At 51.8% G+C, this 27,029-nt stretch overlaps 2 protein-coding genes across 5 annotated transcripts in view; both read right to left on the bottom strand.

The window, feature by feature from the left end:
• Window positions 1-570: 570 nt before the first annotated feature.
• On the bottom strand, window positions 571-12,073 carry LOC101917214 (carbonic anhydrase 15-like). 3 transcript variants are annotated; one of them, XM_055797967.1, is made up of 10 exons: window positions 11,748-12,073; window positions 9,700-9,894; window positions 8,266-9,004; window positions 5,359-5,555; window positions 3,668-3,838; window positions 3,324-3,484; window positions 2,502-2,594; window positions 2,079-2,145; window positions 1,706-1,872; window positions 571-1,068 (listed from the first exon to the last, which is right to left on the bottom strand). In XM_055797967.1, the coding sequence occupies exons 4-10, from the start codon at window positions 5,396-5,398 to the stop codon at window positions 850-852; spliced, it is 918 nt and encodes a 305-aa protein (XP_055653942.1). In that variant the 5' UTR covers window positions 5,399-5,555; window positions 8,266-9,004; window positions 9,700-9,894; window positions 11,748-12,073; the 3' UTR covers window positions 571-849. The 3 variants fall into 3 exon arrangements, with proteins under 3 accessions (XP_055653942.1, XP_055653941.1, XP_055653943.1); XM_055797966.1 differs by lacking the exons at window positions 8,266-9,004; window positions 9,700-9,894; window positions 11,748-12,073 and adding an exon at window positions 7,293-7,491 and having other exon boundaries at window positions 5,520-5,555; XM_055797968.1 differs by lacking the exons at window positions 8,266-9,004; window positions 9,700-9,894; window positions 11,748-12,073 and adding an exon at window positions 7,293-7,334.
• An 800-nt stretch (window positions 12,074-12,873) lies between these two features.
• Window positions 12,874-27,029, bottom strand: part of DGCR2 (DiGeorge syndrome critical region gene 2) — a 51,046-nt gene continuing 36,890 nt past the window's right edge. Inside the window, exons 6-11 of one of the 2 annotated variants that reach the window (XR_008745729.1) lie at window positions 26,312-26,488; window positions 24,187-24,390; window positions 19,669-19,821; window positions 18,751-18,987; window positions 14,563-17,970; window positions 12,874-14,360 (exon numbers count right to left, since the gene is read on the bottom strand). Coding sequence is in view for 1 of the 2 variants with exons in the window: in XM_055795437.1 (XP_055651412.1) it covers window positions 17,729-17,970; window positions 18,751-18,987; window positions 19,669-19,821; window positions 24,187-24,390; window positions 26,312-26,488 (1,013 nt within the window). In the remaining variant the exon portion in view is untranslated. Of the gene's footprint in view, window positions 17,971-18,750; window positions 18,988-19,668; window positions 19,822-24,186; window positions 24,391-26,311; window positions 26,489-27,029 lie in introns of both variants that reach the window. The other variant, XM_055795437.1, reaches the window with a different exon arrangement.

Below are 27,029 nucleotides of genomic sequence, written 5' to 3'. Positions count from 1 at the left end.
TGAAAACCTCAACCTGCCTCACTCTGCTCCCATATAGCAACCTGTGCTCTAACACCCATAATTCAGGAGAAGACAGGAACACGCCTGGAGCTTCAGCACATTAATTATGAACCATCCCATTCGTCTGGGCCCTGACTCTGCCCCCACCTCAGCAGGCAGCACAGGAGCAGTGCCAGCAGCTGCAGCTATTTCTGCCAGAGTAAAATTAGCTCCATGGAAAAAGCCATCGGTTCCCTGCGACCTGCCCCAGAGCACTGAGTAGTGCTGTGGCCCCGGGGACAGCCCCATCCCTCCAACAGCCAGCCCCAACCCTGGGGAAAGCAGCAGGGCAGTGTCTGCAAGCACAGGGACTGCAAGGACCCTGAGCCACTTGCAGGGTCAGGATTTGGCCCTGGGAATCTATTGCACCAGAAGGAGAGGGGAAGCCTCATGCCTGCCTGCATGGCCATGCATGGGGCCAGTATCCCCAAGTGCCACCCAGACACGGTCCCCCAGGTCCCTCCCCACTAACCCTGCACCCCTGTGCCAAGTACCCTGCCCCAGCCACATTGAAGGGACACAGAGCCAAAGAGGCAGCAACCCACAGCCGCTGGCAAGAACCTCGGCTTTATTCCAGCCCCTAGACCATCCTTCTCCCAGCGGCTGCCACCGCCCGGGTAGAGGGACATTGCAGGGCAGCTCCAGGCTTGCAAAGATCCAGGTTTGCAAAATCTTCACCAGCCAAGGTCCTGACATGCTTTTTTGTTATGTTTTTTTCCCATTCACCCATGAAAGAGATGCAGCACCTCCCTGTCACCATTGCAGCAGGGCGATGCTCATGCGGAGACCATTGAAAGGCTGGGTTAGACCCTACAGAGTTGATGAGAAGGGGCCAAGCAGGCCCAGGAGGAGCAGGGGGGACAGGAGGTGGTGGTGGTCCCCATGTGGGGACCCGCCACTGGCCGTGGCCGCCCTGGAGGCGAAAACCTTCCTGCTGCGGAGGGGCTGCGGTGGGCGGAAGTTGTTGGTCATTTTTAGGAGTGTGGAGCCGGTGGCCGGGAAGTGGAGGGTGCTGACGAACGCCCGCAGCTGTGCAGGGGGAGAGGCAGGGTGGGCAGGCACTTTGCTGGGCACCCTGAGCCCCTCCCTGCTTGTGAGTCCCCTCTCGTGCTACCCCCACTGCCGATGGTGCACGACCCATGGCGTGGCCCCACACCGGCACAAGTCCTCCCACCACCCCTCGCTGCTTTCCTGAAACCAGACCCGTAGGGTAAGTACATGAGGCAGGTCCTTATAGGGACGGGGTCTTGAGTTTTAAAGGAGTCAATTGTGTTTCAGTGCCTGTGCTGAGCACTTACAAAGTGGCTGGTCCATGACTGCCTCAAGGACTCGTCTACTAAGATGCCTGGGCAGCAGAGGAGAACTTCATCCATCCATCCATCCAGGCACCCACCCACCTCCTTGGAGCATCTTCCAAGCTCCAATGGGTTCACTCCCATTTCACCTTCTGAATACTTAGGCTGGGCAGGAGAGCTCTGTGGATGGGATTTCTCCTTGCTGGCATGTGGCCATGGCCTCATTACTTAACCCCCATAAAACTAATTGGTTGCCAGGAGCGTTATTACAGAAATGACTTTCCCTGTGCTGCTTAGGGGTCAGGAAGGGCAAGTAGAGGGGCCACCCAGGGAGTCCGGCCTTTTGGACACGGGGCTGTGCATGCCAGTACCTGCTCCCGGCCGATCTCCACTGGCTCCTCAAAGACAGTCCAGACGACGACCTCGCTGCAGTCAGGGGTGGTGAGGGAGCCCTGGTAGCGGTAGTACCTGGAGAGCCAGCCGGCATGCGGCAGCAGGGTGCTCAGGCGGAAGGTGGAGGCCAAATCCACAGAGTCCCCTGCAGGGCAAGATGTGAGCACTCAGCCCACCCCGTGCCGGGGATGTAGCAGGGACAGCAGGGCCACCCTCAGCGGTTTCCCTTCAGCCAGATAGCCCCATGGTCTAGCAGGTCCCCCCCTACCCAACCCACTGGGGCACACCCCTGCCCTCCCACACTGGGGTCTCTCCCCGTTCCACCCCTGCCCTGACGAGGAGGGGACTCACCAGCATGGGAGACATTCCTCAGCCCTGCCACAATGGTGTTGTAGTTGGTGTTAGGGGTTTCGGAGACCTGCAGAGGGGGAAGCAAGCAGCTGGGGCAGGGCAGAGCCCGGGCAGGGCAGAGCTGGGTCATCCTGCACCACTGAGCATCCGCAGGCAGAGCCATCCCCAGCCCCACATCGCCGCAGAGGGGCAGCAGGAAAGAGCTCCCAGTCAGCACCCCCTTGAGCGAAGCTGGTGGGGGATCATGGCACCTTTTGCCACTGAGGTTCCGCAGCACCTCCTGGCCTTCACCCAGCCCTCCCGCCCACCCTCGCTCCCTCGGGGCAGCTGTGCAATGCTCCCCAAGCTGCACTGCAAGCAGCCTGATCCTGGGGCACCCCCCCCCCCCCAACCCACCAGCAGTGTGAGTCCCCACAAACCCACCTGGAAGAAGAAGCCGAGGACAGCCAGCCCGTTGGGATGACCCTTGGCCTCTGCCAGCGTCCGGTACTTGACATTGATGTGGACAATGTGCAGCTGGGGAAAGCACGGAGGGGCCAAGTGTGGGCAACCACCCCCAGCTGACCCCTGGCAGCGGGGCACTCGCCCACAGATCAACCTGGCCAGCCTGGGGCGGCCAGATGCTGAGCCAACCACCCCCCAGAAAAGCCCTCCCAGTCCCAGGTCCCATGGGCGCTCCTGCAGAGAGGCTGCTCGGAGGATCAAAGCACCCCCATGAAGCAAGCATCCTTTGAAGGGGGTGCAGAAAGTGGACCAGCAGTCCCGGGGAGCCTGCCAGCCACAATACATAAATTTTGCTCTCCTCTGGCAGACAATTAATATTTTAGAGGCACAGAGCCTTTTTCACCCAGAAGGATCCCAGTGCGTTTGGCACAGCATGCTCCTGCACACTCTTGCTTGCATTCACTGACTCAGCGTGCGGTCCCAGCAGGGTGCAGAGCCCTCCAAACGCCGCTGAGGGCCTCCAACAAGGCAGCTTAGCCCACACACGATAAAGAAAGACCTTGAGTCTCACATCAGCTGCTTTTTAACCACTCAGGTGCCCTGCGCAGCGGCTGCTTGTACCCCAGCACCAGCACAAGGCTGCAGTGATGGCGAGCACAGCCAGACTCGACAGTGCCACACCGCAGAGCCCTGGCACCCCACTGCATGGCACCCTCGGGACGCAGCAGCAGCATGCTGTCCTATCACACCAAGGACTCAGGGGCCACCCAGACAGGGCAATGGGTGCTTTTTCTCGCCTACCTCCATGGGGAGCTGGCGTCCGTCGAGGGTGTGCTCAGAGCCATTCCCGGCTGGGCTGCCCCAGTGGAAGTGGAGCTGCAGGGCACGGTACCTGCCGGGGAGGCCCCCGCCGCTGATGGCGATGTGCTCAGAGGCCGACTCACTCACCAGGCTCAGCATCACTGCGAGGGAAGCAGGACAGGGTAAGGCTGAGAGTTTGGATGCGGGACAGCCCTGGCACACCTGGGCTCATTCTCCCCAGGCTTCATCCCCGTGCTAACACAAAGCGGTGGTGGAGCTGAGCCCTGGCTGGGATGGTGCCCAAGGAGCCGGGGCAGGGGAGGGTGCCCACCTGCAGCACGCACCTGTGTGCCCATCGTTTGCCAGCCTCCACTTGCCCGGGGGAGCCTGGTCGTAGCCCTCAAAAAGGATGTCCCCAAGGCCACCGTCCCGCTGCAGCCGGCGCCTGTCGATGTTCACGGGGGACTGCTTGTCACCGCCACACGTGGCTTTCAGCTCCTTCCAGTGGCTGGGGCCTGCAGAGGAGGAGCAGGGGCACCGTGGGCAGCCACCCAGCCACTGCTACCCCAGGGGGGACACAGGGCCGAGGCTGGCCCAGCCAGCCTCAATGTGCTTGCTTGCATCCCATGGAAGCCACCCTCCTGCCCGGCCAACCTTCCTCCCTATTAATGAGTGGGGGCTTATTGCAGCCTCATCCATAATTCAGCAGGATTTCCTCACGGGGCCGGGGACTATATTTAGCCTGGCAGCATCATCCATCCCTCCAGACTGCCGCTAGTGAAGGGCAGGATTTTCTCCCAGCCCCTTCTGACTGTCCCTGCAAGAAAAGCCAGCTGTGGGGCCGCACCAGTCCCTGCCCCCCCACACCACAGCCCCTGGTATGGCTGCCGTGACACCCTGCTCCTTCCCCTGGTGGCCCAGGGGCAGCCCGGGCTGCCTGGGGTGTCAGCATCAGCAGTGGGCACTGCCAGCGGCTGGGCTGCAGTTCCACCCAGGGAACGGGAGCTCCCCCGATGTCACCAGCCCTGTTCACCCAGGGCACCCCCGGTCCTGGGGGAGCTCAGGGCATTTCTCCCCAGGCACCACAGGCTCTGCTCCAGCACACGCTGTGGCGGGGCAGCCTTTGGCTACAACCAGGCTCTGGGGGAGCTGTCCCCTGCTCAGCTGTCACACTTACCTACCTTCCTTTTGGTCAGACAAAACCCCAGACCCATGCTCACTCCCACCTCCTGCCCCCCAGGCTTAAGCCCTGTCTCCTTCCCTTCTTTTCTTGTTAGTCCAGGCAGCTTTTTGCCTGGAAACCCTGGGATCCACAGCCTGGCCATGCTGCTGCCTCCCCAGCTCCCCAGCATGGTGCTGCTGGGTGGCACCACAAATTACCCTGTGCCTTCATTAAGGGACCGCTCCCCGTGGCCCTGGTGTGGGCACATGGCCGGCTCCATGCTGCCCGAGCCGCTTCCCACCGGCCCTGCTTCCCGGCCAAAACCTGCCCTCGCCGCCGGCCTGGTGACATTAAATCGCTGGTAACACCAAGTGCTGGTCCAGCAGGGATAAGTGGAGCCCAGCGATTTACATGCACCGGCCACGGCCGATATGCCACGGCAGCTGGGCACGGGGCATGTAAACCCAAGACCTATAAAACAGTTGGGCTGTAACAGCTGATTAAATGCTCGTTGATCCTTAATTAACCTTTTACAAGCTATTTGCATGCTTTGAGACAAAGTGCCCCCAGCCATGCTTCCCTTCCCCAGCACGGGCAGGCAGGGCTTACCACCTGCCCAAACGGAGCCGTCCGTCCTCGAGCCGGGCCCCTGTGCCCCCAGGCCCCTCGATGCCTGCGCCTTGCTGGGGTTGCTAATCCATATTTTAAATCCAGGATTTAATTCGCTTCAGGTGAAAGGGAGAAGGCTGCCCCAGGAGCACCCAGACCTGGCTGGGGTGGGAGACCGGGGCCAAGCTGCTCCAAGGGGCTCAGGCACCTGTCTCCAGTCTCTGCACCAGCACGCCTGGAAGTGGAGCTCCTCTAACCACCTACCTTGGTGTGATATGGGGGAATTTGCCCTTTTCCAAGCCATGCTCCTGACTGCAGCCTCACTGATGCTGCTCAGGGTGCCCACAGCCAGGCTGTGGGGAGACGTGGGGGCCTGAGCCCTGCACAGCCCCAGCACACCCCATCCCGCACGTGGCACCACTCACCGCATTTGGGGTCCTGCGAGTCATAACACCACTGCCCTGCGGGAGAGAGGAGAGCTCAGGGCAGGCAACAGAGCCAAGCACCCACTCCCCAAACCCACCCGCAGCCGTGCCCAGCCCCCCAACAATGGGGACACTCCTCATTGCAGCTGGGGGTCCTGCTGGCACTCGTTTTCATCCTGGTTATTCTTGGCGCTGGTGTTTTCACACTCTCCCTGCCTCCCCCGGCCGCTCCACAGGGAAACCTCCCTCAGCATCACTCCAATCCTCTCCAAGGCGGCCAAACCTCGCTGCTTGCGGGGCTCCTTCCCCAGCTGCTGTGAGGCCATCCCCCCCTTACCCACCCTGGGGAGCCGAGGCAGCCCCTCGTCCCACACCAGATGCCTTGCCCACCCCCCAGCAGCCCTGGGTGAGCAGGGAGCTGAGTGGGGGGCTGCCGCAGCCCTCCCCTGGTGCTTCCCGTGGCTCCCGTGGGTGGACTGGCAGCAGAATGCGGTTGCGGGGGGCTGTAGCAGGCAGGGGATGGCGGTGGGCAGGCCTGTGCCCATGCTTCAGGGACGATGGCTTACCCCGTCACTCAGGGCTACCGAACTCCCACCAGCACTGCTTCCCCCACTCGAGGTGGCCACAGCAACCATGCACTCGATGCTGGGTGCTGGAGCAGCAGACGCAGGGAATGCTGAGGAGATGCTGGTGGGATGCTGAGGAAGCCAGAACCTGGCTCCTGCTGTCTGCACATCCACCCAGGGCCATCAGCTCTGCAATGGGAGCCAGGAAGCACAGCCCTTCCCTGCTCAGCTCCCTGTCCTGCTCCTGGCAGGAGGTACAGAGAAACCCGGAGCTGCTTGGGGCCAGCCTACATGAGTAGTCTCTGCTGATGACCAAGGGACTGTGCCAGTGGGCCGGCTGCAGGCGAGCCAAGCCATGTTCTCATGCCAGCCGCAGCCGCTCGGACCAGCGGGACAAAGGCAGCCCTGCCTGCCTCCACCTGTGCTGCTCGTGGCCCCAGCCTGCAGCACCGCATCCAAATCCTTACTACAGCAGTACAGGAGACACCAGCCCCAGAGGAGAGCTGGGATGGTGCAGGACTCAGAGGGTCCCCAGGGCAAGGACCTCGGGCTTTCCTTCCTGTCCAAGGGGAACCCGAGTTCCTGGGAGACCCCCAGAGCCACATCCACCAGCCCTCACCCGACCTCGAGCATCTTCTGCCAGGAGCCAGGGTAGCGCTTGCTGCCACCAGCCTGACCCAAACCCAGGTGAGCACCCCAGTGCCTCAGCCCCAGGAGAGCAGCCCCAGTTTGCTCAGAGCTTTCATCTTCCTTAGTGGTTCCCAGTGGTGCAGGGCTGTGGGGCAGATGAGCCGAAGCCCAAGACCCAAATGCCCCAAGGGGACCCTGGCTGGCCTGGACACCTCCTGCCAAGTCAGATAGCCCAGGGTGGGCTGGGACCTCCCCAAGCCTGGTGGCACAGAAGGGACATCCACTAGTGGGGAGGAGGATGGCGGGAGGGCAGGGGACGAGGGCAGGGGACGGCTCCTGGGCCAGGCCAGGTGCCCCAGTCCCTACCTCCAGCCCTGCTGGTGCAGCTGCCCCCAGCACCCCGGCCCCACGTCACCCCCCAGCACGGGGGAAAGGGGAGGGGATAACCAGGGCTGGCACAGGCGACCACAGCCCCGCAGCCCCCGACCCCGGTCCTCTCCCACCGTGGGGACCCGCCGTGTCCCCTCTGGCCACCCCAGGTGCCCCGGGAGGAGGGCGGGAAGGCGGCGCATCTCACCTCCCGCGGCTGCTCGCACGACGAGAGGCAAAGTCAGAAAAGTTATCCCCAGCCCCTGTGTCCCCATGCTGGCGGCAGGGACAGGCACCGGTGGGCAGCGGCCCCGCCGCGACGCCCCGTCCTCCGCAGTGCGCCCGGGCCGGCGGCGGGGCTGGGCGGGAGGCAGCGCTGGCAGCGCCCGGCAGCCCGCAGAAATCCTCCGCTCCAGCCTGTGCACTGCTGTTAAATATTCATCACAAGGGCTGAGTTTTTAACTCCTCGGCTGCTAGGAGGGAGCGGGGGAGCGGCCCGGCCCCCAGCCAGCCCCTCTGTGCTGTGCCAGGCCCCTGCCCGGGATGCCAGCCCAAGGGCAGGCGGCAGGGACCAGGCAGGGGAGGGGGGGCTGGAAATGCCCCCGGGTGCAGCACGGGCCCGCTCCCCGTGGAGGGGTGAGGGGGTGCCCCCCCTGTGCCATCCTGCTCTCCGTTCCCGAAGCGGGGGCTCAGCAGCATCCTCGCTGTGCCCCATCCTGCCCCCGTGCACGGTGCTGTGGGGCCACAGATGGGCCCCAGGGAGGCTGTCAGTAGTCAGAAGGGGCTGGGGGCACCAGCTCTGCCCCATCCCCTCCCCACTCCTTGCAGGCACATGCCATGGGACAGCCTTACCCCCACCCCCAGCTTTGGCAACCCCCCAGCCAGCAGCGGGTCCTGCCATCCCCCACGCTCCCGTTGGGGACCTGATGAGGGGCAGGCAGTGCCATGGGGACCACGGGCCGAATCCAGCTCATCCCTGCCAACAGAAGCCCCTCCCTGGGCAAAGCCCAGCAGGCACCCACAGCACCCCATCCGCAGGGCACAGGTGGTCTCCACAGCCATGCTATAGGGGATCCCCTGAGTCACCAAGGAGCAGCACACTGGTGGGATAGGATTCAGCCCTTTCCCCTCCAGCTGGCCCAGGCAGGTGGGCAGCACTGGGGCAGGAGCTCAGCACCCACCTGGGCATCACAAGAGCCTGGTGCAGGCACCCCATGCTGGTGGGTCCAGGTATTCAGCTCCTCAACAAAGAAGCAGTGCATGCTGGCCCCATTGCACCCATCCTGGCAGGTTCCACGGGAGCCAGAGCCTTGCCAGCGGAGCTGAGCTCTCACAGTGGGCAGGTGGGAAGGGGGTGAAAACACAGGAGCAGAGTGTTGTCACGTTCTCCTAAAATATCTCTTGCCATCTTCAGGCAGCAGTGAAAGGAGGCCACAGGGCCCAGCCCGCAGCTCCTCTTGCCGGCACTGGGCCCTGGCCGGGAGCGATGCCTGCCAGGATGAGCAAACCCGGCAGCAGCACAAGGGCAGTGGGAAGAAGCCTCCTGCTGCCAGCTTGGCCAGCAATGGGCTCCGGCTCAGTGGAGCTGCTTGGCTGCCACATGCTACGAGGGGACAACACACCCGGTGGGACATGTGCTCGGTGGGGTCTCTTCACAGCATCTTCGTCCCCCTGCTGGGCAGAGCCAGCCCCAGGCAGGTGCCTGGGCAGCACGGAGCCATGTGTTTGGGCACGGGTGCGGGGCACAGAGGAGGGCAGCAGTGCAGGGCTCCCCCAGGCTGCTCTGGATTTGTGCCATGGTTGATGCTTGGCCCCTGCTCCGGGGATGAGGTAGTTTGCAGAGGGCTGCGATCATCCTTCCGGAGCAATCCGTAAAGGGCAGGCAGGTGAGGCGGAGGGTCTCACCGAGTCCGCAGCCTGCTGCAGGGGAGGAGAAGAGCTGCTCCAGCACCCAGGGGGGAACCAAGACCTCCCTTGGAGACGTGAGCCCACCAAGTGGCACAAGCACCCCCACCATCTGCCCGCAACAGGACAGCCCATAGTGCCAGGCAGTGGGGGGGAAACAGCAGACCCTTGGGGCTCAGGAGCTGATGGACCCACCATCCCTGGGTTATTCGCCCCCAGAGCATTGCCCAGGATGGAGGTGCCCACCAGGACGTTCTTTTAAAGTTCTCAGGCTTCTCCAGTGGTGATTTTGGCAAGGAGGGCAAGAGCAGAGGTGTCACCACAGAGACCGCATGGCTGGGAACGCCAGCGGCACCATACTGCAGCATACAACCCAGCATGTGACGGAAGCGAGTCCCTTGTCCTACTAAGGGCTCTGCCAGGACAAGGAGAAGCACATCCAGCTGAGGGACCCACAACCACCCTGTGTGGCTGGAGGGGAGTGGAGAGCCGTGATGGGGCTCAGCATGGCCCAGCCACGGGGCAGGAGTGGAGCAAGGAAGCAGAGGGGGCTACAAGGCACAGGGAAAGGCAGCGGCAGCACTGAGGTGCTGTGCCATACCCTGCTCCCTCCCATCCCCAGCTGCCCTGCTCCCTGGGGTGCACCACTGGCTGCTGGCACAGGCACCAGGCAGGAGCAACCTCCAGTTTCTATAGGAACCAGATCAAACCTTAAAAGAGCTGCTCTGTACTTGCCGCGGTGGTGGTGGTGAGCTCACAGCCGATCCTACAGCTCTGTGCTGTCCTCCTAGGGAGAGACCACATCCATCATCCTACTGCCATAGAGCCGGGAGGTGGGTGAATCCCTGCAGATGCACGTAGTCACAGCACAAAGGGCAAGAGCCATAGCAGGGGAAAAAATACCGCTGAAAAATAAAAATAGTTACTTAAGCTGCAGCCATCGATCAGTCGTGGGCATGGTGCCACCCTGCTGGGAACCCCCACCACGTGCACCGTCAGCAAGCGCTGTACCAGCACGCAGTGGAGGTGCCAAGAACAACTCCTGGAGGTAAATCCCGCGCTGCCACCTGGGAGCCTGGCCAGTGTCCTGGGTTGACGGGGACAGTGACAAGACAAAGGCTTGAGCTGCCAGAGTGTGGTTCGCATCACCCAGGGATAGGTCCACAAAGGGTTGTAGGCATCCAGAGAAGCAAGTGCAGTGGGGCAGTGAAGTTCACTGGCAATAAATACTCCAGCCACTTCTGATTTTCCATGAAGATCTTTGATCTCCATAATAAACTGCTGCTAGCCCAGGCAGAAAGCCGGGAGCAGAGCAGGGAGCACAGCAGAAGCCCACTGCCGGTGCCGGCACAAAGCAAGCACTGTGGCTGGCAAATGTGCACTGGCCACACGCCACTGCACAGCCCCTTCATTCATCCCATGCCCCCACCACTGCTGGGGTCTGTGACATCTCCCCCCCACAGCCTGGCACCCCCCGGGGTCATTGCCAGCACGTGGCCCCTACACGCGTCCAACCTGTGTCCCCACGTCCCTGGCATCCTCTCAGGGGCTGAGCGCCCTGGACATGCCGCACTAAGCATGGGTACCAATTACCCTCCCAGGAAAATGCATTTTAAGCTGGTAAAAGCTTACAGCTGAAGGCTGACCAGCAATGCCCCTGCCACAGCATCCAAATGTCAATGCTGACAGCCGCTGCCCTGCCCCCCCCCGCCCCCCCCCCCCCCCCCCCCCCATGTCCCTGGGGAGCAGTGGTGAGCCCCGAGAGCGCTGGCTGTGCTCCAGGCACTCCTGGCTGCAGCATCACCCCCGACCCCAGGCAACAACAGGGCAGGAAGGAAAGGCAAGTTGTATCTGCACAGGGTCTTGCAGCACCAGCAGAGCCCCACGCGGTCCCTGCCAGACTGAGCCCCTCCGAGTGCTCACAGCCTCAGGCAGCTGCTATAGAGAGGCATTTGTCCCCCCAAGACCAGCAGCGAAGGGTGGGCTGCATCCCATCGCCCTCGGCTGAACCGGCATCTCGGCATCTCCCAGCCCACGGCGGAGGTGAGGTGCTGGGTCCTGGGGGCTGCACTGGTTCGGGTCCAGCAGTGACGGAGGCAGCTGCGGCGACAGCTGCCCTCTGCGGGCACAGGAAAGGGAGAGCGGAGCCCTCTGCGGCACCCGTGGTGACGATGACACTGCACGCTGGACGGCTTTCAGCGATGAACGCATCCTGCGGCCACGAGCGGGGCACAGGGACAACCCAGCCATGCTGCGGGGACTTGTGCCGCAGCACTCGCAACGAACACTGTGAGCCCGGCAACTCATCAAGAAATGAGTGAACGTTTCCAGGACCTGAGCTCCCAGCCTGGAGCGTGGGCAGGCGACACCGGGGCCAGGTCTGGCCCGTGCAGAATGGAGCTGCCACTCTTCCCCTGCACCCACACCCAGCCCCTCTCACGGCAGGCTGGGACCAGGAGATCAGTTGTTAATTTTTCAGCTAATTCCCCCAGGTAAAGTGGATTTGACTCTGCTTGGCTCTGGAAAATGAGATTGCAGCGCTTGATTGCAGCACTCCTACTGCAGGCCATGCACAGGGCTGTCTGCAGGCCAGGGGCAAGGACACAGGGGCTCCGCAGCCCCGCACCCACTGCCCAGCCGGCTCCAGGGGCAGGTAGGTGCCAGCAGCACAGCTTTACCCACTGCAAAAGGTCCTCCAGCCAGCACACCGCCCACACCAACGTTTGGAGTCTCCAGTCACACCACTCGAAGTACGTACCACTCAAGAGGTGACTTCCACAGCAAACACCCAGCAGCACCGCCGAACACACCTCGCCTGGACAGAAGAGATGCGACCGTTCGCCTCAGACCTGCTATCACGCCACCCGTACGCCACCAGCCTGCCAGCTCCAGCCACAAGCCTGCACAGCCGTTTGAAGAGGCTGATTTATCCAGCAAGCTCTTTCAGGAGGGTATTCCCCGCTATCAGCCAGCTTTGTTAAATAATTGAGTGTTACAGGCTCTCTCTGGAGAGGCAGCACCACCTCGCAGCTCGGCGGAGGGGACAGGGGCAGGAGAGCCCCCCCTCCACCACACACCCCAGCTCGCCTCCCTGCCTGTGATGTACAGCAGCCCGGGCTGGTCCAAGCAGAAATGCCACGTGCAGTGCATCGCCCCGCAGGTCAGCTGGGGCTGGCGCCAGATGGGAAAGCCCCTGCACACCCAGAACACACCACCAACCAAAGCTCCTCCTGCCACCCCAGCACCGTCACCCCAGCACCCTCCCGCCAGCCCCCCTACCACACAGGAGGTGTAACACACGATGAAGGAAAGGGTGGAGGTACCCAAAACCTTCCTCCAGAAATCCAATGTAAAGTTTGGAGCTCAAATTTTGGAATAGCTGAAGAGGGAAGGACAGTGGGACCTTGCATCAGGCCTCTCCACCAGCCTCCCCAGTGCCTGCTGGGCACCCAGAGGCAGCATGGCTCAGTGCCAACACTGTCCCCCCTCTGATTTCACAGCAGCCACCGACTGTTCATTGCCAGTAGCCTGCTGCCCCACACCGGGAGCTGGGGGTCTGGACCACCCCCTCCCATCCAGCACAACCACCTGACCCTCCTGCCTGGGGCTCAGCATCTTCCCACAGGTTTGGGGAGCACAGCAGGAACAGGCTGCACTTCAACTTTTTGGGTATAAAACCAACTTTCTTAAAGTTACACTAATACAAATAAATTCCACTGGAATTTGTACACAGAGGGACTCCAGCAGTCTCCCTGCTTGAAGTTAAATGCATTTATTGATCTTTTTGCAAGATCACAGCTCAGAACTGTGATTTAACAGGACCTTCCTTCACAACACTGAGGAATCACATTGATGCAGAAATCAGGAGACACTGGAACAGGCCATTTCTCTTACAGAACACAATTTATTTGGCATTTGGATGAAATGTTTCTCACAGCATCTTGAGAAAAAAAGAAAGATTAGTGCCAACCCCAAAGAAAGATGTTAAAACAACAAACAAAAAAAAATCCTGAACAGTGTCACAGGGACTGAATTATTATAGTATCAAATTTAAATTCTACATGGTATTTCACAGAATATCAAAATCTTTTATACACTGCCACAGTTAAGTCCAGTCACAAACCAACTACAAAGGAGAAGCCTGCAAATGCAGTGTTGGCTAAAATTATTTTCCAGGAGAAGGTAAAAAGCAGTGTCTCATTCTCTCTCGCAGCCTCCCAGGCATCCTCCAGCCCAGCAGTCAGGGTACGGTGCAGCACAGCTACGAACGTAGCCCGAGCACGCAGCATCTCTGCTGGCATCAACTCCAACCCACTCAACATTCAAGGTGCACAATACTGGAAAATTAAAGCTATGTCGTACCGTAGCAGGCAGGTAATGCAGACTGTTGTTAGGGGAAGCACATCTTTATCACTGAAAGCATCTATTCCAAAGAAACGCCTATTTCATTTGGAACCTGGGAACATCAGAAGCAAATGTATGAACTTTGATTCGCCTCCTCTACACTCATCTGCTCTAATTTTAGGGTCCAGCTCCCAACTTGCAAGGAAAACTTAAAAGAAATTTCTGTATATTGCATGTTCCTTAGCTAGGAAGAAAAAAGAAGTTTCAGCAACTGAAAAAAGAAGAGACACATGTTATGGATTGCATGAGGCAACATTGTCTGTGCTTTGCCACTGAAAAGCCACATCTGAAAGATAAAACCATCTTTAAAAACAGCTTCAAATTCATTTAACATTAGATGGGATAAGAACGGTAATAATTACTGGTCACAAAAAGATTTTCTTCCCAAGTGAAGCTTGAGATGCATGAACTGGCCATCACCCCACGACACCTCTGGAGGCAGAGCACCCGCTGACTGTAAGATTAAGCCTTCAGAAAAAAATTTCCACCCACTTCATTCTTCTTCTAGATCAGTGTCCTGCCATGAATGGGTAAAGAAATAATCTGAGGCTCAAAACTAGACACAACTGAACACTACGCAGACAATATTGTTGTACATATGAATGACAGTTTTGATTTTCTAGCACAGAATGAAACCCACCGTCCCTCTAACATTACAACACTCTACAACTCATCTCATAAAAAAATTAGAGGCTGCTGTGAGACTGTACGGGTATCACCGGTAACAACAACAGAAGCGAGTATCTAGGGCTGTTCTTGAAGGAACAGCCGAGACCTCAATATGGCACCACAGCACACTGTAAGGATGGGGAATCTGAAGAGTGGTTTTGTCTGTGGCCGCAACGGGAGGTGCAAGCCCAGCACACAAGCGAGCGCTGCAACTTCACAACAACTGTGGTTAAGGACATCCCAAGAGGAATGCACTCGCTGCTCACTCATGCTGCTGGGAATGATGTGGTAATGCCACCTCCCTCGCTGAGTCTGGAGGGACATTTGGGATGCATCAGTAGTTAAGAAAAACATCCAGAGAAGCGAACAGCGGGGGGGCTGGGAATCAATGCACAAAGTAACTCCAAAGATCTCATCAATCTAATGGCATTCAAAACAGAAAGGTCTTCCTTGGGCAAGCATCAACTCTCTGTAATTGGTGCTCAGGACAAACTGCTTACCAGTCACCTTGCCAAGGGCAAGGAAGGTTTGCAGAGGAGTCAACCGCTGTCAAGAAAACTTAACTCTTCCCCAGTTGGTCCGGAAGTCTGAGTAGTTGTGATGTTTTCTGCTACAAAGGATCTTACTTCAAGAGAGAGTACTCAATGTGAAAAAGCTACATTAAAAAGGGAAAAAAGAAAGACAATTTTATTGCCAAATTAGAAGCTCACCGAGAGGTAAATGAGCTGTACTGAGTGAGCTGCTCTGTTCAAGGCAAAATTTCCCTTGTTTACAGTTAAGAGGAAGGAGGACGGGGAAAAAAAGGAGAGAAAATAGCAGCCTCTGTGCCAATACACAAGTGGAAAAGGCTCAGAAGCAATGGGGGAAATATCACACTGAAGCTTCTACAAAGAAGCCTCCATTTGGAATAGCTACAACCAGGAGCCACCATGAAGTTGCCAGTTGTAACAGAGCTTATTTTCAAATAAAATTCACTACAGAACCAAAAGTAAAATAAAAAAAAAACATTGAACAGATTCCCGCAGTGTTAGGAGAAGTGTGAGGTAAGGTATCTGTTCACCTCAGCCAGAAAACACAGCTTCAGAGACTAAACCAAGCCAAAAGGCCTTTTGTTATTGCGCTAGGATACTACAAAGAACAAATATTCCATCTGGCTTCAAAAGAAATTGCAAATTTTCTATTTTGCACTGCTAACAAAATATTTTTCAGGAACAGATTGTAGTAGCATAGACTTTGCATCCTACTTAAGTGTACACTATCACAGCCTGTCCTACAACAGAGTGTAGCCAGCTTGAGCGAAGTATTAACCCTAAGAGCCTAGTTTACATCCCAGTGCTTAGCTTCATCCAGCTGGATGCAGCACAAAGGTTACCATCTACAGTATGTATACATATATATATCTCGCCACCCAGAAACACACACACGCGCACACACACATTCGTACCTATAAAACTAAAGAAAAATCAGTACATACAATGTATAAAACGTATGAATGTGCTCAAAAATGCACAAAACCCGCTTTATTTTCATACTTCAGAAATGCTCGATCATTTGTACGCATGGTTCTGACTACTGCTATCCATCCACTTCGTTAGACCAGGACTTGAACTCAGAGGAGGAGACGCTAAAAGATCCCACATGGTGAAGAGTTGCTCCTCTCATTTCGTACCACTGCTGTTGGAGCCAGTCACACCAGAGAGCAGGCTGCGGGTGGTGGTACGGCTCCAGGCGGAGAGGCTTCCTAACATGCTTTCTCCCACTCATGTGCCAGCAGCACACCCCAGAACTGTGATTCATGCTCCCCGAGGGATTCAAGATCGTTTGCAAGTGCCTGAATGTCACGACACCAGATACGACCTCAATAACAAACCTCACAGTTTTCTGTGCAAAAGGAGCTGAATTGTCCAGACCAATCCCCAAGTACAGTATAAGCCTATGGGCAAGACACAGAATAGAAAGTAGCAGCATATTCAATGGGGAAAGAGTCAGCTGCACCGGGAAACCACAACAGTGCGTTAGGATTTGTCATACAAGTCTGATTTCTCATCATTACTAGAAAAATAGATCACATACCCACCCCCGCCATGCAGTGTTTTCTTCCTGTCCCTCTAGGCTCGCACCTTTCATAAGGTAACAGAAGAACACTCACAAGGGGCATTCTTTACAAATTCCTTATAATCCATCTCATCTGCTGACTGCTACAGTAAGTCAAGGAGAAGCAGAGGCAGAAGGAAGATGGGGGGAAAGGATAAATTATTTGTACACTGAAATCCAAACTTAAAATCACCTGTAAAGATTATTTTGCACTCATAAAACCAACAGTACCTGACTTCGGGTTTAGTGAGGGAGTGAAGTAAACTTTTTGCCATCTGCAAATTAACTTACAGAGTTCAGTCTGAGGGGGAAATTTAAGATGACATATCAGACTGAAGGAAACTGCTTTATTCACTTAAGTACATCAACCTCATTATAACCCCCCCTCCTGGGACCTGGATAAATTGAGGGGCACAGGGGAAATCCCTACAATAGGGTTGGCCATTTATGGGACTCTGATGAGGAACAAGTGTCCAATTAGAATTAAACAGCACGTATACTGTGTGTTGATCACTGTTTTTAAATGGCATTTGCAGAACTGTAAAGAAGTGAAATGGAGGGAACACACTTACATGCTAAATATAGCATGCAATAAGTAAAGCAAGAACAATGGTCTTTTATCCAGGCCAATCTTGTGCAACTGTTCGCTAAACTTAACGAACGGAGTTAAACTACAAAGAAAATACCTTAATCTTCCTTACGGGATTATAACAAACAGGGGCTTCATTTAGTGAAGTCAGACTACATCAAAGTTAATTGCTCCCCATCTCTTCCCTAAAGTACTACCTAAAACATATGAGGATTCTACCAAAGGGACACAAGTGTTACACATACCCAGTTTTCTTTATGGGCCAAAAGTTTACCCGATGAGATTTTGCAGCTACCAACAAATAACTGTAATTGCAAATCCTAGTTTTCTTACTACCCACTTGTCACATATTGTGTGGATCATTCATCCGTCACTCCCTAAGGTGTTCTGAAACAGCAAGGCAGATCAAAACACACACGTTTCACACCGTGTAACTCTTACTTGGCGACATGTGTTTTAGCTCCTCAAGTGTTCCCATTCCATAAAACAGGCCCCAGTCCCTTCCCCTGCAGTTCCGTCTTCTCTGCCTTTTCCAAGTTCAGCACTGAAGTGAGAGAAAGCAATTGAAAGGTGACTGCCCCCCACCCTCCTTTTCCATTGTCTGTTCCCTGGGTCCAGTGGATCCAGCCAAATCCAAGCAGCTTTCTTCTGGTATAATTTTGTTTCCTCTCAGGTTAAGAAAAAAAACCAAAACAAAACACCCTACCCATACTTTTTACCTCCTTAGAAGTCAAAGGAATTCTCTGCACTCTTTTCCATAGCCAATGGAAAAAAAAGAGCAGTTATACAATCCATATTTACAGGACAAACCAATTAGTGAATGAATAACGACAGCCAAAAATCGAGAGGCACAATCCTAATCTAGAACATAAAAAGCAGTGTTCAAAAAACAAAGTGGAGATTCCTTCTGAAGTTCAAACCACGGATTAGTGTTTGTCTGTGCAAACAGTTGCTAGAACTCTGGTGATCAGCTTTTTACTCCTTTATACAATGGTATTGAGAGAACAGTGGCTGTGACGGCTGCCCGTAAGAGTTTCTGCCGGTGTGTTTTCATTTAGCGGTGTGTCAGGAGGGACAAGAAAGGTGCTGCTGTCAGCAGAGTCTTCCAGCTCCACTGGAGAAGGACCAACTGAGGGAGGAAGCGATCCCTCTGTAAGCTGTGGGGATACGTCACAGTTTCCTAGTGATGGAGGACTGCTTTGCACAGTCTGCGAAAGAACTCCATCTGCAAAGTACAAAAAACAAGCAGCATCAGAACGTGAAGCATCATCATTTCACATTCCTAAATACTATCTGTGTTTCTGGAAGCTCCAAGTTTTTCCTGGTTTTGCATTAATGCACAAAGAGATGACACTGCAAAAGAAAACTATGTAGCAAAAATAAAACTTCAATATATAAATAAGATACTTGCACTAATCAGGCTCACTTATCTTGTGAGATATGCTGCTACAAAATCCCAAATTGGAATGATTTCTACAGTATGTGACTATCACAGCTGCAAAACTGAAGAGCACTGGGTGAATCATTAGAAAGTGATATTTTTGGTCAATTTTTGGGGGGTGTGGGTGGGAGAAGTGGGGAGGAGAGAAGCAGCTTGATGTATTTTATTCTAAATCTCCTGTACTTGACATTTGTTCTACTTTTTAATACCAATCTCTACAGACCTATCTCCAAAAGACCAGAAAAGGTACCAGCGTAGTGGAAACTAAGCAACCAGGCAACCCATCCAAGGTAAGGCTTGAAAACAGGTAAGATACGAGTTAAAGTGCTTGCAGCGTGGATTCCATTTGTAATTTAGGCGATCCAAAGAACCTTTGAGAAAAACCAAGCTTAATGGTATATTTTAACAAAAGACTTTTCCATGTGCAGAAATAGGAGATTTTATTGTGAAATATTTTCCTATCACAATCACTGAAACACATGATTATAGTTTAAGAAAACCCAACAACCTACCATCTAGCCAAAAAGAAAGAGAGGAAGAAAGGAGAAATTGTTGCCTGCATACCTGGAGTGGAACAAAGGATGCTGTCTGGATTGACAGAAGCCTCATAAGGAGGAGGTGGGTCATCTGGATGTTGAATATCTGGATACTTGTAAGCAGTATAGGGCGGAGGTGGATCATGGAAGTGAAATGCCCCACCTTCCCCATCATCTGAAAGATGCAGTGGAGTAAGGCCAGTTCCAAAACCATCAGGACCATAATCAAAACCAGGCATCCTGCGGCCCAAGTTAAAATGGTGCACTATTTCAAGAGAAGAAAAAAAAGTGACTTTAGCCCATGCTTTCCTCTTCTTCAGTTTAAGGCAGATCTCAACACCTGTCTCCACTTTTCACACCCAAGGAACTCACGTCTCCTGAAGACCTAAAAAAGTCTACATAACCTACACAAGTAAGCTCACTGTGGTTACACAACGATAGCCAGGGCCTCCTGCTCCCAGCCTGTTTGCCCTGCATCACATCTCCATTTGATCCTAACCTCTTCAAGCTAAGGGGATCATTCACACATAGAATATATTTCAGATTTGTACCACATACAAACAAAACATATTTTTCCATTATTGGCTAAAAAAGGTCAAGTCTGAAGAACCTACCAAGACACATGCACAGGCACAGTCAAGCAAGACTGTGACATTTCTCACCTTTACATACATCAACCTGTCAGTAAGGAGCATGAGGCACAAGGTAAAAGTGTTGACATACAAGTGTTCTCTTTGAATGTGGAGTGGTTCAGAGAACCAAAACTTTCACAAACCATGACCAGCTCCAAGCAGCCAGCACAGAGCTACGTTTGGGTGTAGTACTGACTAGAACCTATAACCAGACTTATGCTGATATTTTCCACAGATTTGTATTTCTTCTGCTCTCTTTATTCTGAAGCACGTACACTACTTAGATCAAGATGCATTAGACACAGGCTACTTACAATTTGCTCCAATCAAAGACTCTATGCGCTCTCTCCGCCTCTGACGTAGCCGGTGGACCATGAAGAGCAGCAGAGAGAGGATGAGGAAGGAGGAAATGCAGCTAACAATCAGACGCATTCCACCAGCCATTGAATCAAACAAACTGTTGCCATCTGTTACATAAAACATACAAAAGAAGCCCGTTACTGTTGTTCAAGACTATTTTTCTTGGTGTTCTGTCAGTAACAGAGAGAAACGCAGAATAAAGATTCATTAGCCTGGTTTAACATTTATCTGTATTTCAAAAATGTAAGAAAATTATGAATCATCAGGTGATTTAGCTATTTATTCCAAGGAGAGCTAAACATTTCTAAAAATATCTTAATCAGCAAAAGGGACAAGGTGCTGATGGTTTCAGGTCTCTGAAAATAGGAAAAAGGAAAGGTTAACAGCATTTTGCATATCTACTTGTCTCCCTGGCATGACTGATGATGTTATACTGAAGAGGACAGCAAGCCTGGAAGCTATGGGAAAGGCCTAAGAACCAGCATATCTACACACTATGCCTACTTGACTCCTGAACACCTTAACTTTTACATCAACAACAAAAATCTCTAGTCATTATCACCAAGATCTGGTCATCTAAATTCCAGTGTCATTGGTGCATTGGTTAGCACCATCAAGTGACAGGAACTAAAAATACCTTAAAAAGCTGAATCAACATGATCATCACCATTCAGGAACTGAAGGGATTAAGGTAAACAGGAATTAAGTATTTTCCTAGAATCACATAGAAAGCAAGTGGCAGAACACAAAACAGGCAGGAGGTTAGGACTTTGAGAGCTCTATACCACTGCTAACCAGATCCACACTTGGAAGGCTGTTGCGACTGCAAATTTTCACTGTTCTACCTGTACCAGACGTGACAGGTATTAATTTTTCACAATTCAACTAATCACGCTTGGTTATGCTTAAGTAGCAAGTGCACATACAGACACTCTACTGTCCTGGTTACTGCTGGGATTGAATTAATTTTCTTCAGAGTAGCTGGTACAATGCCGTGTTTTGGATTTAGTATGAGAATAACATTGATAACACCGATGTTTACATCGTGCTCAGTACAGGAACTGGGGGGAGTTGGCAGGGGGCTGCTGACCACTGCTCAGGGACTCGCTGGGCATCGATCAGCGGGTGGTGAGCAATTGTATTGTGCATCACTTGGGGTTTTTTTTCCCCTCGGATTTTATTCCTCTCTCTCCCTCTCCACTTCATTACAATTATCATTGTTGTCTTTATTATTTTTACTTTGTTTCAAGTATTAAACTGTTCTTATCTCAACCCATGGGGTTTACCTTTTCCCAGTTCTCCTCCCCATCCCACTGGGAGTGGGGAGTAGCGGGTAGTTGTGTGGTACGTAGCTGCTGGCTGGGTTTAAACCACATCTACACAAAGAAAAATTACCTAAAAATGACTGTGCTGTGTTCTTTGCACCAGTTTCCCGTTAAAAGAGCTCTGAAAGAGACACACAACCAGGTCAGGTGTGGATAAGAAACAGATGAAGTGGCTGCACAACCTGGTCACCTACTGCTACAGGACACGGGCACTACCAGGCACAAGCCCCTCTCCCCAGCCACCGTGGTGTCACTGCACTCCCTACAGCAGCCAGCCAGATCCTGGCCACCTCTCCTCTCAATACTTTTCCTTTCACTAACAGACACTAAAGCTGTATCAAAGATCCCTTACAAAAGCAAGCTAAAAACCTTACAAAAATTCTAAGTACTGGCTTGCTACAAATGCTAGTAACATTACAAAAACACCTCATTTATACATCGGCAAAGTACATGGCTAACAGGCTGGTATTATTACGTAATGCATTCCTGGCAACAAGAAATTCATTTAATAGTGCACCATGCATGGAGCTTGAACATCACACCCTCTCAAATCTGGCTGTGCCGTACAAAAGCCTCTGTGCTGTCCAACCTTTTAGCAACTCTTACTGTCAGAGCTTGAACTGATGCAGTCACACACCAACCAGCACACCCTCCTGAATGCCACAGACCTGCCGTTGTTCCTCCTCCATTTCATGGCAATGCTGACTCCATCAACATCATAAATTACTGCTAGTAACTGCCCTAAAGAGAGTGAAGTAAAACATACACACAGCCAAGCATGACACAATCTCGTAGGCAGAAAGTCTGACTTCCATGTATTCTCTTTAGATCAGCTACAACTGCAGCTCTTGGACCTTCTGGGGGCACCTTGGGCCTCTATCACACTGGTCCCAGCCTGTGAGAGCTCCTAACATCCAACCTGTTTAGTTGGATAAACTATTGTCAAGTCCTAGATTAAAAAAAAAAAGGACAAAGACTCAGCCTGTGCAGAACAAGGTAAGTCATCACAGATCTCCACCCCACATAAATACAAACAGATTATTTCAGAAAGACTGTTTTACACTCAATCCAGTAGTAATACCCTGCAACTGCACCAGTTTAGTCACTAGAAAAGCTTGTGCACCATCAGCTTTTTAAAAGTATTTTACTTCTTTTATTACCGTTTCACAAATAAGAGTTGAAGGTCTGTCTAAAAAAGAGCCACACAGAAAAATTATTTTCTACCACATCCACAGAGAGCAATAGACAGATTACCTTGGTTTCAGCATTAGTACAGGAAAGATTTTCCTCTGCTATTTATCTTCAACTAAACAGTGGCATCTTGCAAAAGAGTATAGCTGTGATTGCCCAGCTTACTCCTACCACTGAAAAACTCCTCTACTACCAAGTCCTTGAGTAATAGTTGTTATCCACTTATAATCATTGCTCACCCACTCACACTGCGAGAGCTGATTACCTGCCAGCCCAACAGCAGGATTTATTTCCCCCTAGTGTCTCCTTGGGTGATTAATTTACTTACTGTTGATTAATAAACTGTTTTCTTTCCTTGTAACAGAGCTTAGAGAAGATATATGTTAAGAACTGGACAAAGATAAATACATGCTGATTAAAGAAAGCAATTCATTAATTTTGCCATCTGGAAGAGTCATTTATAAACACCCAGAAGGAAAACCAAAATGCTTCATTTAAAAATTTCAGTGTTTATCACTAGCTGAAGTAACTTCATTATGAAGGAAGTCTGACAACTGCTTGATGATTCTTCTCTCAAAAATTAAGTTACTAAAAAAACCAGAACACTTCAGGCCAGAGTATAATGAAACAGTTTTATTTAGCATCAGTAGAGAAAGAAGAGCTTAAGGATCAGAAAGAATGTGGTAAAACACACTCTTCAAATCAGTATTCATTAAACAGTTAAGACCCACAGCAACAAGCAAGGATTAAAGCATGAGGTTATCCCAGGTCGTCTTATCCTGTCTGCCGGATGATGCTTTGCTGACACTGTTCCTGAAAATAAAAAAAGTGAAGATAAACTCTTAACTGCTGTAAGAGTGGGAGGAAGACTCCTCTTTTCTCCCCACTCTATCACCGACCAACCTGCAATACTAGCTATGAACATCTGTTAAGCTTAGCCCTCAGAACAAATGTGAGTGACAGCCAGGAGGAGCTAGTGGTCTTTAATTTCTGTAGTTGAGACAGATCAGAAAGACTGCAATTTTGGAAGCCAATAAGCACCCCTTTTCTGCAACGGAATGAAAGAACCCTCTGACCTTCCACATTTTCCCTAAGAGTTCAGAACAATAGTTCCTTAGTGCACTCAGATAAGATTAGGTTCTTTCAAAATACCAGGAAATAACAGTATCACAGAACAGTTGCGGTTGGAAGGGTCGTCCTGGTATCACCTAGTCCAACCCCTGCTCAAGCAGCGTCGGCTAGAGCAGGTCACGCAGGACAGAGTCCAATCGGGCACTGAAAATCCTCCCCCAGATGGAGACTCCACAAGCAACCGGCTCCAGCATTTGACCACCCTCACAGTAAGTTCCAAGTAAGATACACTTATTTTCACAAGTCTCTTTACAGAATAATAACCCCCCACAAATTTGCATCCCCAAACAGTAACTGACAAACAGTTCAGAGTCATCTGAAGACTTTACTGATCCAAAACAAGAAGCGGCACTGAGATGCCAAATCCAATAAACAAGGCTGCATGTCCTGATTATTACTGAAACTATTTATAAACTCTGCTTCCCACGCGACCCCTGCATGCAAACTCACACACACACACAAATGCTCATGTCCAGAAAAAGATGCTTAATTAAGTGAAAAGTCTTTTCATGACAACTAAACACAACAAAGGAACCATGCAAGGTGCTCTACGAAAAATCCACAGTAGTGTCAACCTCCATACAGAAAAAACAGCTACTGCTTCTCCTACATAGGTAGCATCAAGGACAACTAATTCTTTCCAGACACACTCTGAAGTGTTTCATGTCCTGTGATTTGGTATCTTTCCCCACAGGGGGCTTGTACTCAGCAATGTTGAAGCACTGAAAAAAAGATGTATCATTTCAAAGAAAGTTATACCCAAAGATAACCAATTTGAGCACCAAACTCATCTTTCTTGACAAAACTGTAGCAGTCAGCTCTTACCTGGGTCTAAACACGTAAATTTGCAGCACTCCTTAGGGTCTTTGCGATACTGCTGACACCCCTGGGGCCGTTCACACAAAGCAGCCACACACATTTCAGGTTCACCATTGTGACATGTACAGCTCAAACAGGGATCATTCCCTTTTGGAGTGAAGTAGTAGCCTTCATCGACAATGTTGTCTTTGATATCAACGCAAGTCTGGCCTAGGACAGAAACGTACGTCAATATCCAAGTGTCTTGGATTGAACCAGCCAGACCAAGTCCAGTTTATTCTGTTACATGAAGTGATTTGTAAACATAAGCAGACCACCAGTTAAAAGCCTCACCTTCACATTAAAGCAGCTTTGAAAACAGATCTCCAAGGAGTGGGGAAGATAATGGATAGTTTGGGAGCACACAGGGATGATTTACTGCTCAAAATTGACAAAGTGAGTTTTAGGTACTTAGTGGAATTGACGCACTTAGCTGCATCTTGATCCCCGCACAGCAGACGAAGTTTAGCTGTCTTCTGTCCACTGTCCTTTCCTTCAACTGAAGGCAGGTACCAAAACCAGAGGGAGGGAACGCAGACAGCACTGGGACCTGCCAGCTGAAGGAACTGCTACGGGAGGGTGGCCTGCCCCCTCTACCCTCGCACAGGTCTGCTGGGAGGCTCCACAGGAAAGTTCAAACTGGAAGAGACCTGAGGAGGTGTCTCCAGCTCAATCTCCTGCTCAAAGCAGGTCAGCTACGACAACCTAGCAGGTTGCTGAGGGTTTTAGCTAATCTGGTCATAAAAACGTCTGAGGTTTTTTGTGTCCACAGCTGCACAACGGCCCTAAGAGTCTGTTCCACTCTTGATTACCCTCACGATTAAACCGTTTTCCCTGGCATTAATTCAAATCTCATTTCAACTTAGTGACCCTTGACTCCTGCCACGCACTACTGCCAAGAGCCTGGCTCCATCTTCTTGATAACCTCCTGGTAAGTACTGGCAGGCAGCTCTCGGATCCCCCAGAAGCCTTCCCTTCTGCAGGCTGAAAGAGCCCCATTCCCACTGCCTCACCCCAAAAGACAGGCACTTCAGCCCACATCACCCATCCTGCTGGCCCCCACTGAACTTGCCTCCATTCGTCAAGGTCTTGTCAACACTTTTCTTGTACTTTGAGGCCTGAAATTGGACACAGCATTCTTCTGCTCAGCTTATACATCCGATACCCTCACCCTCTGGTTAATGTTTTGGCAGAGCTATTGCCTTCCTTACAACATCACCTCAAAAAATTGACCAAAAAGGTCATCCTTTGATCATATTTTGACTAAACCCATGTCCTTCAATATCAGATTCCAAGATCTTATTACATCTCAAGTAGACAAGGCATCATCATGTCTTCCTAATTTTCAGTATTCCAGGTGCAAAAGCAGGCAAAGGGCTGGATTTTCCTCCCTTGCCATTCTGTAAGTCTTTGTCCTGCTTTAAAGAAAAAGCAACCTAGAAAAATTTCAAGAACTGCAGTAAAAGTTCAGCTTGCAAAAAAGAAGTTCAACTTTCTCCTTGCAAAGCAGCACAATCTATATCAGGTTTCTTAAGGATTACCTGAAAATACCACCAATACCTCTGTGGGTATCAAGCCTTTTTAAGTAAAGAAATGCAAGATACAGGATGAAAGTAATTTTTTTTCACTTTTAAGTCTGCAGCACCACTTGCTCTGCCCACCCCCACACCCCACCCCTGCCCCGCCCCAGTTCTAATAATTGTCTGGAAAGAATTTACTAGAATTTGCTATATTCAAAGTAAACCAGAAATAAGTGTTTCATTATTTTCATGTGAAGCTACTAATTTATGATAGTAAAGTGCTTTCTTTTTTTTTAACTTTCTTTTTCAAGTATACTTTATTTTGGGGCTGACAGAGCTGCTTAACAATAATTTTTTTGTGAAAATCTGTACTGTGCCTGACTACCACACATTGTGATGCTCCTATTTATAAAAACCAAACAGAAACTTAAAAACCACCCCCTCCTCCGCTTTTTTTTTTTTTTTAATTTCACTGAGCAAAAGTAGAAAGGATAACTAACCGATTTCCCCATATTTATTATGTATATATTTAAACATGCAACGCAGTTAACGCTGAACTAAAACCAACTTACTTCTTTTGCAGAGGAATGAAGATTTCTCATAGCAGTTTTCAGCATACCAGCTGTGTAAACCATGGTGCCGAAGGGTAGGAAAATGGAAACACTGAAGCTGGGCACAAAGAACATTTTCCTTTTCAGACATAGCCGTACCAAAGATAGGGTCAGGGGGTAAAAATACTTCTGAAGAGCCTAGAACAAGATGCATTGGTATAAGCAGCCTGCAGGTATGCAATGCTTTAGAAAGGCTCTGTAATATCACTCATTTCATGCACACCAACCCTGCTACAAGGCTACTGTCCTCTAGCTTTAGCTTCCATTAGCAGCATTCCTCCAGGGAAGGCAAATACCAGGGAGGGAACGGGTGACTCAGAGGAAAGAGGCTGCTGTTTTCAAAGTACTGGGTAATTTTGTCATTCTGAACCAGCAGGACTGATGTTCCAATATCACTACAAGTGCTGCTTTGCGGAGTCCTGTGGGGTTTGCCTGCCAATAGTTATGCACCCTTTCAAACAATGCGGGCCTTGGTCACGCTTGCTACTAGCGGAGCAAGGACCCATACCAATCCTGTACCTGACACTCCAAGCACCTACTAGTGCTTCCTAAGAGGTGTGTAGATCTATCCTGTGCAGCACACTGCAGAGCTGCTCCTCAATGTCTCACACTGCTCATTCAGAGTGCAGAGCCATGCTATGCAGAGAACAAGGCTGCAGTGCTGCTTCTGCAGTGATGG

Source organism: Falco peregrinus, chromosome 2 (assembly GCF_023634155.1).
Source record: "Falco peregrinus isolate bFalPer1 chromosome 2, bFalPer1.pri, whole genome shotgun sequence".
In the NCBI taxonomy this organism is placed as follows: domain Eukaryota; kingdom Metazoa; phylum Chordata; class Aves; order Falconiformes; family Falconidae; genus Falco; species Falco peregrinus.
The sequence above is the reverse complement of the archived record's forward strand: the minus strand, read 5'-3'. Positions and strand labels throughout refer to the sequence as shown.